The sequence below is a fragment of the Gorilla gorilla genome, chromosome 20, assembly GCF_029281585.2.
Source record: "Gorilla gorilla gorilla isolate KB3781 chromosome 20, NHGRI_mGorGor1-v2.1_pri, whole genome shotgun sequence".
Taxonomy (NCBI): domain Eukaryota; kingdom Metazoa; phylum Chordata; class Mammalia; order Primates; family Hominidae; genus Gorilla; species Gorilla gorilla.
In genome coordinates, this window is record NC_073244.2 from 30,469,735 (window position 1) to 30,488,405 (window position 18,671).

At 35.8% G+C, this 18,671-nt stretch overlaps 1 protein-coding gene across 1 annotated transcript in view; it reads left to right on the forward strand.

Moving 5' to 3' along the window:
- Window positions 1-13,820, forward strand: part of ZNF254 (zinc finger protein 254) — a 45,981-nt gene extending 32,161 nt beyond the window's left edge. Inside the window, exon 4 of the mRNA XM_063701183.1 lies at window positions 10,222-13,820. Within this exon, the coding sequence (XP_063557253.1) occupies window positions 10,222-11,948 (1,727 nt within the window). The 3' untranslated portion in view covers window positions 11,949-13,820. The remainder of the gene's footprint in view (window positions 1-10,221) is intronic.
- The last annotated feature ends 4,851 nt before the right edge of the window (window positions 13,821-18,671 follow it).

Sequence of the window (18,671 nt, forward strand, 5' to 3'; positions counted from 1 at the left end):
ATGTTGAATATTGGCCCCCACTCTTTTCTGGCTTGTAGAATTTCTGCCGAGAGGTCCACTCTTAGTCTGATGGGCTTCCCTTTGTGGGTAGTCCGACCTTTCTCTCTGGCTGCCCTTAACATTTTTTCCTTCGTTTCAACTTTGGTCAATATGACAATTATGTGTCTTGGAGTTGCTCTTCTCGAGAAGTATCTTTGTGGCGTTCTCTGTATCTCCTGAATCTGAATGTTGGCCTGCCTTGCTAGATTAGGGAAGTTCTCCTGAATAATATCCTGCAGAGTGTTTTCCAGCTTGGTTCCATTCTCTCCGTCACTTTCAGGTACACCAATCAGATAATGGATTTTGTCTTTTCACATCGTCCCATATTTCTTGTAGGCTTTTTTCATTTCTTTTTATTCTTTTTTCTCTAAACTTCCCTTCTCACTTCATTTCATTCATTTCATCTTCCATCACTGATACCCTTTCTTCCAGATGATTGCATCGGCTCCTGAATCTTCTGCATTCTTCACGTAGTTCTCAAGCCTTGGCTTTCAGCTCCATCAGCTCCTTTAAGCACTTCTCCATATTGGTTATTCTAGGTATACATTTGTCTAAATTTTTTTCAAAGTTTTTAACTTCTTTGCCTTTGGTTTGAATTTCCTCCTGTAGCTCGGAGTAGTTTGATCATCTGGAGGCTTCTTCTCTCAACTTGTCAAAGTGATTCTCCGCCCAGCTTTGTTCCATTGCTGGTGAGGAACTGCGTTCCTTTGGAGGAGGAGAGGTGCTCTGCTTTTTAGAGTTTCCAGTTTTTCTGCTGTTTTTTCCCCATCTTTGTGGTTTTATCTACTTTTGGTCTTTGATGATGGTGACGTACAGATGGGTTTTTGGTGTGGATGTCCTTTCTGTTTGTTAGTTTTCCTTCTAACAGACAGGACCCTCAGCTGCAGTTCTGTTGGAGTTTGCTAGATGTCCACTCCAGACCCTATTTGCTTGGGTATCAGCAGCAGTGGCTGCAGAACAGCTGATTTTCGTGAACTGCGAATGCTGCTGTCTGATCATTCTTCTGGAAGTTTTGTCTCAGAGGAGTACCCGGCCATGTGAGGTGTCAGTCTGCCCCTAGTGGGGGGTGCCTCCCAGTTAGGCTGCTCATGGTTCAGGGGTCAGGGGCCCACTTGAGGAGTCTGTCTGCCTGTTCTCAGATCTCCAGCTGTGTGTTGGGAGAACCACTGCTCTCTTCAAAGCTGTCAGACAGGGATATTTAAGTCTGCAGCGGTTACTGCTGTCTTTTTGTTTGTCTATGCCCTGCCCCCCAGAGGTGGAGCCTACAGAGGCAGGCAGGCCTCCTTGAGCTGTGGTGGGCTCCACCCAGTTGTAGCTTCCGGGCTGCTTTGTTTACCTAAGCAAGCCTGGGCAATGGCGGACGCCCCTCCCCCAGCCTCGCTGCCGCCTTGCAGTTTGATCTCAGACTGCTGTGCTAGCAATCAGCGAGACTCCGTGGGCGTAGGACCCTCCAAGCCAGGTGCAGGATATAATCTGCTGTTGTGCCGTTATTTAAGCCCGTCGGAAAAGTGCAGTATTAGGGTGGGAGTGACCCAACTTTCCAGGTGCCGTCTGTCACCCCTTTCTTTGACTAGGAAAGGGAACTTCCTGACCCCTTGCACTTCCTGAGTGAGGTAATGCCTAGCCCTGCTTCGGCTCTTGTACTCTTTGCTGCCCCCACTGTCCTGCGCCCACTGTCTGGCACTCCCTAGTGAGATGAACCCGGTACCTCGGATGGAAATGCAGAAATCACCCGTCTTCTGTGTCACTCACGCTGGGAGCTGTAGACCGGAGCTGTTCCTATTTGGCCATCTTGGCTGCTCAAGATTTTTTTTTTTAAAGCTGAATAATATTCCGTTGTATCATACATGTCTTCAAGGTCTTTTGTTGCATATTTTAGATATAGATTCATAAATGTAATTGCTGTATTTGATAATTTTATTTTTAGTTATTTGAAGTATATTTATAACATTATAAAATAATATGTGCATCCTTGTTTTCCACCAACAATGCACATGGGTTTCTTTTTTTTCGTTTCTTTTTTTTTTTTTTTAAATGGAGTCTCCCTTTGTCACCCAGGCTGGAGCTCAGTGGCACAATCTTGACTCACTGCAACCTCCGCCTCCCGGGTTTCAAGCGATTCTCCTGTCTCAGCCTCCTTAGTAACTGGGATTACAGGCACGTGCCACCACATCTGGCTAATTTTTGTATTTTTAGTACAGATGGGGTTTCACCATGTTGGTCAGGCTGGTCTTGAACTCCTGACCTCGAAATCCACCCGCATCAGCCTCCCAAAGTGCTGGGATTACAGGCGTGAGCCACGTCACTTGGCCAAGGGTTTTACTGCATCATCAACAGATTAGGTGTTTTTAAAAAATTGATAGTGGTCATTTAAATGGATGTGACAGATTTTCTTTTTCGTTGTGATTTTTATGCATTTCTCTATAAATTAGAAATTTTTTGTGTCCTTTCAAATTTTTTGTTTGTGTTTTTCGATGAAAATGTATTTCAATTATTTTCATATTTGTAAATAAATTCATTCAAATTTATTTAGTTTTAAAAGTCATTTCAATTTTTTCAATATTGACTCCTATCATATGTGATTTGTAAATATTTTCACCCATTTTCTGGGAGGCCTTATCCCTCTATTAAATGTTTACTTACATAAGCAGAAATTTGGAAGTGTAGTATAGTTAAATTTTTGCTTCTTTCTTTGTTGCTTATGCATTTAATGTTGTAGCTAAGAAAATGGCACCAAGATTATTGTCATATGTTTCCCCTATATATTTTTAAATGATGAAGAAGTTATCTGGCCTGGAACGGCACCTCACACCTATAATCCTAGCACTTTGGGGAGCTGAGTGGGGTGGATCATGAGGTCAGAAGTTTGAGACCAGCCTGACCAATATGGTGAAACCTCATTTCTACTAAAAATACAAAAAATTAGCCAGGCGTGGTGGTGGGTGCGTGTAAACCCAGGCTACTCGGGAGGCTGAGGAAGGAGAATAACTTAAATCCAGGAGACAGAGATTGGAGTGATTGGAGAGCATGCCACCACACTCCATCCTGGGCAACAGAACGAGACTCTGACTCCAAAAACAAAAAAAGTTATCTTCTTATGTCTAATTAAAAGATTTTTCCACATATGGTTTAAGGAAATAAACTTTATTATTTTATTTTTTATTTTTTTTGAGATGAAGTCTCACTCTGTCACCCAGGCCAGAGTGCAGTGACACAATCTCGGCTCACTGCAACCTCTGCCTCCTAGGTTCAAGCAATTCTCCTGTCTCAGCCTCCCAAGCAGCTGGGACTACAGGTGTGTGCGACCATGCCTGGTAAATTTTTGCATTTTTAGTAGAGAAGGGGTTTCACCATGTTGGCTAGGCTGGTCTCGAAACCCTGACCTCAGGTGATCCACCTGCCTAAGCCTCCCAAAGTGCTGGGATTACATGTGTGAGCCACCATTCCTGGCCTTATTTGTTTGTTCTTGAGATAGGGTCTCACTCTCTCAACCAGGCTGGTTTGCAGTGTTGTGATCATGGCTCACTGCAGCCTCAACCTCCCAAACTTAGAAGATTCTCTGATTGCAGCCTCTCAGGTAGCTGGGTTACAAGTGTATAGCTTCATGTCCTCCCAGTTTTTTTGTATTTTTGGTTGAGACAAGGTTTTGCTGCATTGCTGAGGTTGGCCTCAAACTTCTGGGATCCAGTGATCACCCCACTTTAACCTCCGAAAGTCCTGAGATTACATTTCTTTTTATTAAGTAGTTTAATTAATTTATATTAAAATTATTTCTTAAAATGAAATTACTAGTTTTATTGCTATTGTTTTATGTGTTTGAGTGGTATGTTTTTTTCTTATTTAGTTTTATTGCCTTATTTTAATTGTGTAGTGACATGCTTCAATTATTTTTTAAATTTTGTTTTGCATACTTTCTATAAATATTATCTTCATAATCATCTTGTATATTAGTCTGTTTTCATGCTGCTGATAAGGACATACCTGAGACTGGGCAATTTACAAAAGAAAGAGGTTCATTGGTCACAGTTTCATGTGACTGAGGAGTCATCACAATCATGGTGGAAAGTGAAAGGCATGTCTCACATGGTGGCAGACAAAAGAAAGAGCTTGCGCAGGAAAACTGCCTTATAAAGCCTTCCACTTTCATGAGACTATTCTCTATCATGAGAACAGCACAGAAAACATCTGCCCCCACGATTCAATTACCTCCTACTGCATCCCTCCCACAACATATGGGAATTAAAGATGAGACTTGGGTTGGGACATGGCCAAACCACATCATCTTAAAAATGGAGTTTACATAAAACATCTAAAACTTAAAAATATATTTTAATCTCATGACAACTTCAGTTGAATATAAAAATTATACCTCTGTATTTTTCAGTTTATTAATATAAAAATTATTTTGTGTATTAACATTTATGCAGATTTTTATTGTTTTAAATATTCTACAGAAGAGCTTTAAGGGTTTTATGCATCATCATTATGATAGTAAAGATTTCTACATTTGTATATTTACATTCAATAGAGAGCTTTATTTTTATATATGGTTTTATGATGCTGTCCAGTATTATTTTATTTTTAAATAAAATTGACTCATTTTAGCATTTCTTTGTTGTTGTTGTTTTGTTGTTGTTGTTGTTGTTGTTGTTATGGAGTCTTGCTCTGTCACCCAGGCTGGAGTGCAGTGGCACAATCTCAGCTCACTGCAAGCTCTGCCTCCCGGGTTCATGCCATTTTCCTGCCTCAGCCTCCCGAGTAGCTGGAACTATATGCGGCTGCCACCATGCCCGGCTAATTTTGTTTTTTTTGTGTATTTTTAGTAGAGACGGGTTTTCTCCATGTTAACCAGGATGGTCTCGATCTCCTGACCTCCCATTTCTTTTTTTTATGTGCAGAGTCTCGCTGTATTATTCAGGCTGATCTGAATCTCCTGGTCTTTAGTGTTGTGACAGCTTTGGCCTCTTAAAACTGCAGGATTACAGGCATGAGCCACAGTGCCTGGCCATCATGTAGCATTTTTTTGTAGAACTGTGCTAGTGGAGATGAACTCCCTCAACTTTTATTTTGGAGATTTTTAGTTTTCATCCTATTTTTAAAGGGAAATAAATTTAAATCAAATATTATTGGTTACAATTTTTTTTTGTTTGTTTTACTACATCAAAATTTGGGAAGTTCTCACCTTTTATCTTCAAGTAACCACTGTATTGTTTTTTTTCCCCATATTCTTCTTCTAAGATGAATATATTGATCTACTTGATGGTATCTAATAAGTTTTACATTCCATGTTTTAATTTTGTTTTGCAATTTTATATTTTTGTGTTATATATTCTAGCGTATGCCACCATACATCTGATATTTGTGTTTTGATTTTTTAGTATATATCATAATTGTGCATGACAGTATTTAACTTTGTATAATTTAAGACCCTGTTGAGCAAAATCAAATATGAATCAGCCATATGTCTTTTTCCAGTAGAATTATATCTATGTTTGTTTGCCTGTATAAATGTTATCTTTTTTAAATTTTTTTTTGAGACAGAGTTTTGCTCTTCTTGACCAGGCTGGAGTGCAGTGTCACGATCTCGGCTCACTGCAACCTCTGCCTTCCAGGTTCAAGTGATTTTCCTGCCTCAGCCTCCCAATTAGCTGGGATTACAGGCGCCCACTACCACGCCTGGATAATTCTTGTATTTTTAGTAGAGACAGAGTTTACCATGCTGGCCGGGCTGGTCTCGAACTCCTGACCTCATGATCCACCCTCTTCAGCCTCCCAAAGTGCTGGGATTACAGGTGTGAGCCACCGCACCAGGCTACCCTTGGTTTTTTTTTGTTTGTTTTTCGTATATTTGTTGTATAGGTTTGTTGTGAATGGTTTTCTAATCCTGTGTAGATGAGTAGTTATAAAATTCTTGTAATGTCAACATGCTATTTATGAATCTATATGATTTTTGTGTGGGAGAAACACTTTTGGATTTGAATATAATTTAAAACTCTGATAACTCTGTATCTCTTTTGGGTATTATTGTTTATTTTTACTTGTCAAAAAAATAACAAATTTACCACAAAATATTTTTAAATATTCAGTTAAGTCACACTAATTATCTTGACATTGTCATGCAACATATTGCTAGAATGTTTTTATCTTGCAAAGCTAAATCTTAATACATACTGACTACCACTTTTTTCTTGTTTTTTTCTTTTTTGAGGTGGAGTCTTGCTCTGTCACCCAGGCTGAAGTGCAGTGGCACCATCTCAGCTCAGTGCAACCTCCACCTCCTAGGTTCAATTGATTCTCATGCCTCAGCCTCCTTAGTAGCTCAGATTACAGGTGCCTGCCATCATGCCTGGCTAATTTTTGTATTTTTATTAGAGATGGGGTTTCACCATGTTGGCCAGGCTGGTTTTAAACTCCTGACCTTAGGTGATCCACCCGCTTGGGTCTCTCAAAGTGCTTAGATTACAGGTGTGAACCACCATGCCTGGCCCCAATTTTTTCTGTTTTATGGCACTTTGCAAACACCAGTCTGTTCTTTGTTTCTAAGAGTGTAACTCCTTCATATATTTCATACAATCTGTCGTTTTGTGGCTGGCTCATTTCATTTTACATAATGCCATCAACATTTATCTTTATAGTTCGTACAATATTTCCTGCTTTTTGAAGACTGATATTTCAGGATTTTTATATTTCAAATTATAGCTACTGAATGATTTGGTGAAAGAAATCTGCCTTGCTTTTACCTATTGGCTTACAGTAACAATGCTGCAATAATTATCACCATGTAAATGACTCCTTATATGACCATGTATGTGAAAGTTTATATATGTGCTGCATTCTATTTTATTAGTCTACTTTTTCACCTTTATACTCATACCAAATTGTTTGAATTCTGTAGCTTTGTAATGTGATTTAATCAAGAACTTTAATGCCTCCAGCATTGTTCCTTTTATTTTTTGAAGATTGTTGGGTACTTTATTGTCTCTTGAGATTCTATATACTTTTGGGGTTGCTGTTCCTGTTTCTTCAAAAATGCAGTGAGAAATTTGAAAAACATTGCATTAAGTCTGTCTGTTGCATTGAGCTGGATGGACCTTTTCACAATATTAACTATTTCAACCTTTGTTTAAAAGCACACTCAAGGGTGTGTTGTTTAATTTCTATGTATTTGTAAATTTTTCAGTTTTTCTGTCTTATTGTTTTATACTCGTACTCCATTTTACTCATAGAAAGTAGTTCATAGAAGTTTACTTTTAAAAATTTTGGTAAGACTTCCTTTTTGGCTTAAGATGTGGTTTATCAAGTAAAATGTATGAGCTATTGAGAAAGAGGTGTATTCTGATGTTGTTGAGGAGTGTTCTCCATAACTCTGTTTGGAATAATTGTTTTATACTGCCTTTAAGTAGTCTGTTCCCTTATTAACATTCTTTCTTGTTTTATTTTTATTACAGAAAGTGTGGTATTAAAATATCTTGCTATAATTGTATTGGTTTGTATGTGTTTCTTCCATTCTGTCAATATTTGCTTTATATATTTGGAACCCTAATGTGAGACACACACACACACACCTGCGTGCGTGCACAAACACGTACACACACACACACAAATATACACAGATTTTTCATAGGTTCCCAGTGAATGAATCTATTATTTTTTGATGTCCTTTGTTTCTTTGGAGTTTAAAGTACATTTTATAAAATATTATAATTTTTGACTTAAGATGTAGCTTGTGTAAGATTATTTTGACTGTTTCTGCTCTCATTTGATTAATATTTGCATGGAATGTCTACTTTCTTCCTGCCTCTTCCAGTCTTTTTTTATCATTAGATTTCAACTGACTCTTGTAGAAAGGCAAGATGAATCTCAGTTTTTAAAATATTTTAATAAAACTATTTATTGAAAGTATGTCTCAATTTAAAAGTTAATTTTATATATATTTAAATAATTTTCTGAAATAGAAAGACTTACTGTTATTTTATTAAGTATTTTATTTGATTCTTGCATCTTTGTCTTTTATTCTCTTTCCATCTTTGTGTCTTTTTGATATTTGTATTGATAGGCTTTGACTTATTTTGTTTTGTATATTTATACACATATTTTTGTGGTACATTGGGGATTACATATAACCTCTAAAAGATACAACAACATATTTTAATCTGGTAAATAAACTTAAGTTGCATACAAAAATTTGTTCTTATTATACCTTCCCTCAAATTTGTCATTGATGTTAATTATATCTTTTTATATTGTATATTCATTAATGAATATTTAAAATGTTTTCTATGCTTTTATCCTTCAAATTTCAGAGAATAATTAAAAATGTTTTCTGCACCACTAGGGTAATGCTAAGAAATTTGACTTTTGTGTATTTGCATATTTTTCCCAGAAAATCATGTATTTTTATATGATTCTGTGTTTTTATTGGAATCATGTTATTTTCAGTAGAAGGAACTGTTTTCAGCACCTTTTATATGTAGGGCATATGCATTTCCAATATACTTTTTTAGAATTTGGTTACTTTGGAAAGTTTTTACTTTTTTTATTTGGCAGGACAGATTCGCTGATGGTATTATTCTCAATTAATTAAACCTTTTTTTTTTTTTTACAATTTTTTTCATGACTACATCACACCGTTCCCTTATGGCCTGCAAAATTTTTGTTAACAGTTCACTGACTATCTCATAAGATTATGTTTGTAAATGGCACATCACTTTTTTTTTTGGAGAGAAGAGTCTCACTGTATCCTCCAGCCAGGCTTGAGTGTAGTGGTGTGACCTGAGCTCACTGCAACCTCCACTTCCTGGGTTCAAGTGGTTCTTCAGCCTCAGCCTCCTGAGTAGCTGGGATTACAGGCATGCACCACCATGCCTGGCTAATTTTTATAGTTTTAGTAGAGACGGGGTTTCGCCATGTTGGTCAGGTTGGTCTTGAACTCCTGACCTCAGGTGATCGGCCCACCTTGGCCTCCCAAAGTGCATGGATTACAGGTGTGAGCCACTGTGCCTGACCTGGCACATCAGTTTTATCTTGCAGCTTCAAAGGTAATCTTTTTTCTGTGACTTTTGAAATTGTGCTTATGTATGTGTTTGTTATAAATATCTTTTTGTTATTCTAGTTTGTTTGTTGAGCTTTTTTATTTTTACATCTTTTTTTTTTTTTTTTTTTACTTTTAGGATGTCAGTTTTTTTGTGTATATTTTATCTCCATAATTTCTGTTTTTTGATATCTTAAATATTTTTTATTCTTGTCCTCATTTTTCTGATTTTCCATAGTTGTTTCTGTTCCCATTTTAATCAGTATTATTCAGTTTATTACCAATTATTAAAATTAATGTATACATCTTTTTTATGGTTTCTTTCAGAAAATTTTGTGATATTTTTGGTGGGATTGTATTGCCCTATTTTGTATATATTATAATCCTTGATTGAGATTTAGACATTAAAAAAAGCTACTTGTCAAAATCTTTATAATGTAGCTTTGTCATGGCATATTCTGAAAACAATTGTCTTTGCTGGTGATTATGAGAGTTTCTTAAACATGTTCTTAGGATATGTGTTGTCTGAAATTTTATTTTTATTATTTAGTTAGGAGAGATTACTCATGTTAATTTGTAGTGTCATCACTTGCTATACCTTTTCCATTTCTGTGGTACTGCAGTCTCTCTGCTGCTGTAACATTTTTCTTCGGTCTCAGCAGACTCAAACTCTCATTCCAAAATATACCGCCATTTCTTTCAGTACTTTATGTCATGAGAGACAGAAACCAGTGTCAGGAAAAAAACCCTAAAAGCCAGAAATGGCAATGATTGTGCCAGTATTTTACCTTTCTTTTAAAACAGAAACCAAGAGTTGGCAATTTACTTGTAAAGACACTATGGTATAGTGGGAAACAGGAAAAGATGTATTGAGTAAATTTAACCGACTTTTCTTTTTCTTCTGTGTGTTTTTTTGCATGCGCTCACCTGGGACACTGCACACACTTAAATCATTTATGAATTTTCCACAGATGTATTTTGGTCTGTATGTTTTTGTTACATTTATGTCTATGAAAGAATTAGAGCCTGTGGTATTTTGCAATGCCATCTTGTCTATGTAGTTTGTATAATTTTATAGGTAAGATTTTTAAACTATATTCATGTGAGTCTAGTAAGTGGAGTAATTTATTTATTTATTTATTTTTTTTCAGGTATGTGTCCTCATTTTGCTCAAGACCTTTGGCCAGAGCAGGGCATGGAAGATTCCTTTCAAAAAGCAATACTGAGAAGATATGGAAAATATGGACATGATAATTTACAGTTAAGGAAAGGCTGTAAAAGTGTGGATGAGTATAAGGTGAACGAAGAAGGTTATAATGGACTTAACCAGTGTTTCACAACTGCCCAGAGCAAAGTATTTCAATGTGATAAATATTTGAAAGTCTTCTATAAATTTTTAAATTCAAACAGACATAAGATAAGACATACTGAAAAGAAATCTTTCAAATGTAAAAAATGTGTCAAATTATTTTGCATGCTTTCACATAAAACCCAACACAAAAGCATTTATCATAGAGAGAAGTCCTACAAATGTAAAGAATGTGGAAAAACCTTTAATTGGTCCTCAACCCTTACTAATCATAGGAAAATTTATACTGAAGAGAAACCTTACAAATGTGAAGAATATAACAAATCTCCTAAGCAACTCTCAACCCTTACCACACATGAAATAATTCATGCTGGAGAGAAACTCTACAAATGTGAAGAATGTGGTGAAGCTTTTAATCGATCCTCAAATCTTACTACACAAAAGATAATTCATACTGGAGAGAAACCTTACAAGTGTGAAGAATGTGGCAAAGCATTTATCTGGTCCTCAGCCCTTACTGAGCATAAGAAAATTCATACTAGAAAGAAACCCTACAAGTGTGAAGAATGTGGCAAAGCATTTATATGGTCCTCAACACTAACTAGACATAAGAGGATGCACACTGGAGAGAAACCCTACAAATGTGAAGAATGTGGCAAAGCTTTTAGCCAGTCCTCAACCCTTACTACACATAAGATAATTCATACTGGAGAGAAACGCTACAAATGCTTAGAATGTGGCAAAGCTTTTAAGCAACTCTCAACTCTTACTACACATAAAATAATTCATGTTGGAGAGAAACTCTACCAATGTGAAGAATGCGGCAAAGGTTTTAATCGATCTTCAAATCTTACTACACATAAGATAATTCATACTGGAGAGAAACCTTACAAGTGCGAAGAATGTGGCAAAGCATTTATCTGGTCCTCAACCCTTACTAAACATAAGAGAATTCATACTAGAGAGAAACCCTACAAATGTGAAGAATGTGGCAAGGCATTTATATGGTCCTCAACCCTAACTAGACATAAGAGGATGCACACAGGAGAGAAACCCTACAAATGTGAAGAATGTGGCAAAGCTTTTAGCCAATCCTCAACCCTTACTACACATAAGATAATTCATACTGGAGAGAAACCCTACAAATGTGAAGAATGTGGCAAAGCCTTTAACTGGTCCTCAACTCTTACTAAACATAAGATAATTCATACTGAAGAGAAACCCTACAAATGTGAAAAATGTGGCAAAGCCTTTAAGCAGTCTTCAATCCTTACTAACCATAAGAGAATTCATACTGGAGAGAAACCCTATAAATGTGAAGAATGTGGCAAATCTTTTAACCGGTCTTCAACTTTTACTAAACATAAGGTAATTCATACTGGAGTAAAACCCTACAAATGTGAAGAATGTGGCAAAGCATTTTTCTGGTCCTCAACCCTAACTAAACATAAGAGAATTCATACTGGAGAGCAACCCTACAAATGGGAAAAATTTGGCAAAGCCTTTAATCGGTCCTCGCACCTCACCACAGATAAGATAACTCATTGGAGAGAAATCTTACAAGTATGAATAATGTGCCAAAGCCTAAGAAAACCGTCAATTCTTAATAGATATAAGATTATTCCTACTGGAGAGAAACTACAAACCTGAGAGAGGTGCTAATGCTTTTGACAGTTCCTAAAACTTTAAAGAAAATCATTCTGCTGAAAAATCCTAGAAATGTGAAGAATGTGAAAAAGCCTTTAAATGATTGTCACACTTGATTGTAGGTAAGATAATTCATACTGGAGAAAACTACCAGTATGAACAATGTGGCCAAGCTTCGACAATGCTCACACCCTATTGCACAGGAAAGCATTTATACTTGAGAAGAAATGTACAAATATAGGCAAAGTAAAAAAGCCATTAATACCTGCTCACATCTTACTCAAAATTGTAGAGTTCATAGTAAATACAAGCATTAAAATTCTAATTACTCTCAGAAGATCTGTCAGAAAGTATGTCTTTAAAGTATAGAAGAGCATTTATTTTGAAAAAAACATTACACATATGAAGAGGATTGTAATATCTTTACTTGTACCACAGATCTTATTGTACATATTTTATACTAGAGAAAAACCCTCAGGCAGTTGTTAAAATTTTGTTGAACATCAGGGAGTTTAAGAAAACCCTGCAAGTATAATGAATTTGGAAAAACATTTTTTCAAAAACTACAAATTATAAAACACCGAAGTGTTCATACTAAAATATATTTTTGCAGATACATTAAATATGAAAGATATTCAATCCAAAATTAAGTGTATGTAAATATCAGGGAATAATTCACAGTAGAAATATCTAGGGCACTCAAGCTTTAGACATTACACTAAATCAGAGTGCTGAGTATAGAAAATAATACAAACTAAAATTTGTCTAAACATTTGTATATAACTTTAAAAAGTAGAATATTTTTTGGAGGGTTATAATTACATTCAAAGTACTTTTTTTGAAAATACAGATTTTTTAAACAGTGAATAACGTGTTCAACTCTTAAATTCATGCTGTTTCATCATTGCTGGTGTATTCATATGTGAAAGCATGTGACTAATTGTTGCTGCATAAAAGATATGAGATTCTTTTTTATTAGGCATTATTTATGATCTTTTCTATGAAAAGATAAGGACATTAAAATGTAAGATGCATGAGGAAAATTTAGGTAGAGAGGCTGTTTGTGGTTAACTTATAATATTGAGTGATGCATGAGGTAGGTGTTCCGAATAATATTCCTTTGCATTATTATGAATGAAAAGCATTCTTAATTTTAGTTAAAATTAAGTTAGTCATATGTTATTTTATTAATTGTACTTCTATGGAATAATATGCAGTCTATTTTTAAATTATAAATTATGTGTGAACTTAGCTTTTCAATTCAACATTTTTAACATATTAAATACTATTGTGAATTCAATGAAGTGTTCTTATGCCACTAACTTTAACCTATTCCCTTACTCAAGGATGTAGGTAAAAGATGGTAACAATACACTATTTGGTAAGATAATGGACTGACATCTCTAGCAATCTTTTTTGCCAGTGGCTTTAAATTGCCAAGAAGTTAAAGAATACTGTTCCTATAGGTTAAATTTTTATTCTTATTTTCACATTTAAATTTATTTTTCTTAATTTTTGTGGATATGTAATATGTGTATATATGTATGCCATATATGGTATATTTTGATGCAGGCATACTCTATATAATAGTCACATTAGAGGAAATGAGATATCCATTACCTCTAGCATTTATTCTTTTTATTACAAGCAATTCAATTGTACACTTTTAGTTATTTTTAAATTTACAATGTTATTGATTACAGGGTCATTTTTATGGTCATAATAAAAAATTTTATACAAACATGTAAAATTCATACATTTCTGAGTTCTGAATAAATATTTTTAAAAATTTTAGTATATTTTTCTTTGAATATGTGACCTTTGCCTGCAAGCACATATAGACTCTTAGAATTGATTTACATAAAATTAAATATATACTTCTATTAAAGATAAACCTTAGGTGTAAATAAATTATGCAGTAAGTATGTTTGTGTGAATATAAGTTTGAAACTATTTTTAGCAACAAAAAGAAATACTCGAACAAAATAAATTATTTTAATAAGGTGTCTAATTTACTAGAAAACAAAAATTTTCAAAAATGCTGAAACCAAATCTATGCTATTTGCTTTGTATTGAATTTATTACTGTACAGTCTTTGTGCTTATGATTCAGAATCTCCACATGCAAATTCTGTGTTTTAACTTGACTGGTACTCATGCTAGACTCATAACTTTCTTTTTTTGTTTGTTAATTATTTGTTTGTTTATTTATTTATTTATTTATTTTTGAGACGGAGTCCTGCTCTGTTACCCAGGCTGAAGTTCAATAGTGTGATCTTGGCTCACTGTAACCTCTGCCTTTGAGGTTCAAGCAATTCTCATGCCTCAGCCTCCCAAGTAGCTGGGATTACAGTTGCCCACCACCACACGCAGCTAATTTTTGTATTTTTAGTAGAGATGAGGTTTCACCATGTTGGTCAGGCTGGTCTTCAACTGACCTTAGGTGATCCACCCACCTTGGCCTCTGAAAGTGCTGGGATTACCGGCGTGAGCCACCACGCCCAGCCTGTGTAATAGTCTTTGAAGTATTCATTATGTGAGCTGGTCTGTAATTTTAAGAATAATTTTTTTTAATTTTATTGTTCCATAAGCTATTGGGGTACATGTGGTGTTTGGTTAGATGAGTAAGTTCTTAAGTGGTGATCTGTGAGATCCTGGTGCACCCATCATCCAAGCAGGATACACTTCACCATATAAATTGTCTTTTATCCCTCCCACTCCCTCTCTTCCCCTCAAGTCCCCAAAGTTCATTGTATAATTCTTGTGCTTTTGTGTCCTCATAGTGTATTTCCCACATATCAGTGAGAACATATGATGTTCGGTTTTCCATTCCTCAGTTACTTCACTTAGAATAACAGTCTCCATTCTCATCCAGGTCATTGCAAATGCTGTTAATTCATTCCTTTTTGTGGCTGAGTAGTATTCCTGTGTGTGTGTGTGTGTGTATCCACTCGTTGATTGATGGGCATTTCACTTGGTTCTATGATTTTTTAGTTGTGAATTGTGCTGCTAGAAACATGCATGTGCAAGTATCTTTTTCAAATAATTACTAGTTTTTCTTGGATAGATACCCAGTAGTGGGATTGCTGGATCAAATGGTAGTTCTACTTTTAGTTCTTTAAGGAATATCCACACTGTTTTTCATAGCAGCTGTACTAGTTTACATTCCCACCAGCAGTGTAGAAGTTGTTTGAAATGTTTGTTCCTCAGTGCCATAAAGAAATAGCACTTGAACATTAATTTATTTAGTAAGGCCATTTTTACTTCCTGCAGAAAGTATACACTCGTCAGCAGTTTTGCCACAAGAGTACAATGAATAAAGGAGACAGGGTCATTTATAACCTGATGCATCCACCCTACTGCTGTGTCCGGTTTCCATTGGCTGGAATGGGACCTCACATTCTGTATTTATCCCAATTGGCTAGCATCTTAGAACTTTTGAAAGAGGCAAAGGTAAAGGAGAACAAAGAAAGGAGTAAGTAACTTGTGGAATGCTGAGAAAGGTAAAACCACTTTTAAATAAGGAAGAGGAACAGGCTATGACCTAATTGCTTGGACCAGTATAAGCATGCCAGGGCAAATATTTAGGAGCACAGGTCTTTGAATAAATTTTGTCTCTAAGAAAAGTTACAATTTATTCCTAATTAGATGGGGGGGGGGAATCTTTGAAGAGGAACCTCTACTTTACTTTTTACAAAGTGTTCCCTGATCACCACATCCATGCCAACATCTACAGTTTTTTGATCTTTTGATTATGACCATTCTTGCAAGAATAAGGTGGTATTGCATTGTGGTTTTGATTTTCATTTCTCCGATCATTAGTGATGTTGAGCATTTTTTCTTATGTTTGTTGTCCATTTGTATATCTTCTTTAGAAAATTGTCTATTCATGTCCTTAGCACAGTTTTTGATGGTTTTTTTTTTCTTACTGATTTGTTTGAGTTCCTTGTAGATTCTGGATATTAGTCCTTTATCAGATGTATAGATTGTGAAGATTTCGTCCCACTCTGTGAGTTGTCTGTTTACTCTGCTTACTGTTCCTTTTGCCATGCAAAAGCTCTTTAATTAGGTCCCGGCTATTTATCTTTGTTTATATTGCATTTGCTTTTGGGTTTTTGGTCATGAAATTTTTTCTAGCCAGTGCCTGGAAGGGTTTTTCCATTGTTATCTTCCAGAATTTTTAGAGTTTCAGGTCTTAGGTTTAAGTCCTTAATCCATCTTGAGTTGATTTTTTTTTTATAAGGTGAGAGATGAGGATCTGGTTTTATTCTCCTACATGTGGCTACCATCCCAGCACCAATTGTTGAAAAGGGTGTCTTTTCCCCACTTTATGTTTTTGTTTACTTTTTTGAAGATCACTTGGCTGTAATTATTTCAGTTTATTTCTGGGTTCTCTGCCATTGGTCTATGTGTCTATTTTTATACCAGTACCACGCTGTTTTGGTGACTATGGTTCTATAGTATAGTTTGAAATCAGGTAGTGTGGTGCCTCCAGACTTGTTCTTTTTGCTTAGTCTTTCTTTGGCTCTGTGGGCTCTTTTTTGGTTCCATATGGTTTTTAGAATTTTTTTTTCTAACTCTGTGAAGAATGATGGTAGTATTTTCATGGGAATTGTGCTGAATTTGTAGATTGCTTTTGGCAGTAGGGTCATTTTCACAATATTGATTCTACCCATCCTTGAGCATGGGATGTGTTTCCATTTGTTTGTATCATCTATGATTTCTTTCAGTAGTGTTTTGTAGTTTTCCTTTTAGAGGTCTTTTGACTCCTTCATTAGGTGTATTCCTAAGGTTTTTTTTTGTTTTTTTCCAGCTATTGTAAAAGGGGAGTTCTTGATTTAATTCTCCATTTGGTTGCTGTTGGTGAATAAAAGAGCTACTGATTTGTGTACATTAATCTTGTATCCAGAAACTGCTGAATTCTTTTATTGGTTGTAGGAGCCTTCTGGAGGAGTCCGTAGGGTTTTCAAGGTAAATTGTCATATCATCAGCAAACAGGGACAGTTTGACTTCTTGTTTACTGACTTGGATGCCCTTTATTTCTTTCTCTGTTCTGATAGCTCTGGAGGACGTCCAGGAATATTTTGGAGAGGAGCGGTGAGAGTGGGCATCCTAGTCTTTTTCCCATTCTCAGAGAGAATGCTTTCAACTTTTCCTCATTCAGTATTATGTTGTCTGTGGGTTTGTTGTAGACAGCTTTTATTATATTAAGCTGTTCCTTGCATGCCAACTTTGCTGAGAGGTGTTTTTTTTTTTTTTTTTTTTTTTTAACAGAGTTTTGCTCTTGTTGCCCAGGCTGGAGTGCAATGGCAGGATCTTGGCTCACCACAACCTCTGCCTCCCGGGTTCAAACGATTCTCCTGTGTCAGCCTCCCAAGTAGCTGAGATTACAGGCACATGTCACCATGCCTGGCTAATTTTTGTACTTTTAGTAGAGATGAGGTTTCATCATATTGGTCAGACTGGTCTTGAACTCCTGACCTCAGGTGATCTGCCTGACTTAGCCTCCCAAAGTGCTGGGATTACAGGCGTGAGCCACCGTGCGCCCGGCCAAGCTGAGAGTTTTACTTTCAAAGGGATGCTGGATTTTGTCAAATGCTTTTTCTGCATCTATTGAGATGATCATGTGATTTTTGTTTTCAATTCTATTTATGTGGTGTATCACATTTGTTGACTTGTGTGTCAAACCATCCCTGCATCCCTGGTATGAAGCCCACTTTATCATGGTGGATTATCTTTTTGACATGTTGTTGGATTCAGTTAGCTAGTATTTTTTTAAGGATTTTAGCATCAATGTTTGTCAAGGATATTTGCCTGCAGTTTTCTTTCTTAGTTGTGTCTTTTCCTGATTTTGATACTAGGGTGATGCTGGCTTCATAGAATGAATTAGGGAGGGCTCCTTCTTTATCTGGTGGAATAGTGTCAGAAAGATTGGTACCAGTTCTTTGAATGTCTGGTAGAATTCTGTGAATCCGTCTGGTCCTGGACATTTTATTGGTAATTTTTTAAATTACCATTTTAATCTCACTGCTTGTTATTGGTCTGTTCAGGGTATCTAATTCTTCCTGATTTAAGCTAGGAGGGTTGTATTTTCACAGGAATTTATTCTTCTCTTCTAGGTTTTCTAGTTTATGTGTGTAAAGGTGTTCATAGTAGCCTTGAATGATTTTTTTGTATTTCAGTGGTGTCAGTTATAATATTTCCTGTTTCATTTCTCAGTGAGGTTATTTGGATTTTCTCTCTTTTCTTGGTTAATCTTGCTAATGGTCTATAAATTTTATTTATATTTTCAAAGAAGCAGCTTTTTGTTTCGTTTATCTTTTGTATTTTTTTGTTTCAATTTCATTTAGTTCTGCTCTGATCTTGGTTATTTTCTTTTTTTGCTGGGTTTGGGTTTGGTTTGTTCTTGTTTCTCTAGTTTCTTGTGGTGTGACCTTAGATTTTCTGTTTGTACTCTTTCAGACTTTTTGATGTAGGCATTTAGGGCTATGAACTTTCCTGTTAGCACCACCTTAGCTGTATGCCAGAGGTTTTGATAGGTTGTGTCATTATTGTCATTCTGTTTGAAGAATTTTTTAATTTTCATATTGATTTGGTTTTTGCCCCAATGCTTATTCAGGAGCAGCTTATTTAATTTCCATATATT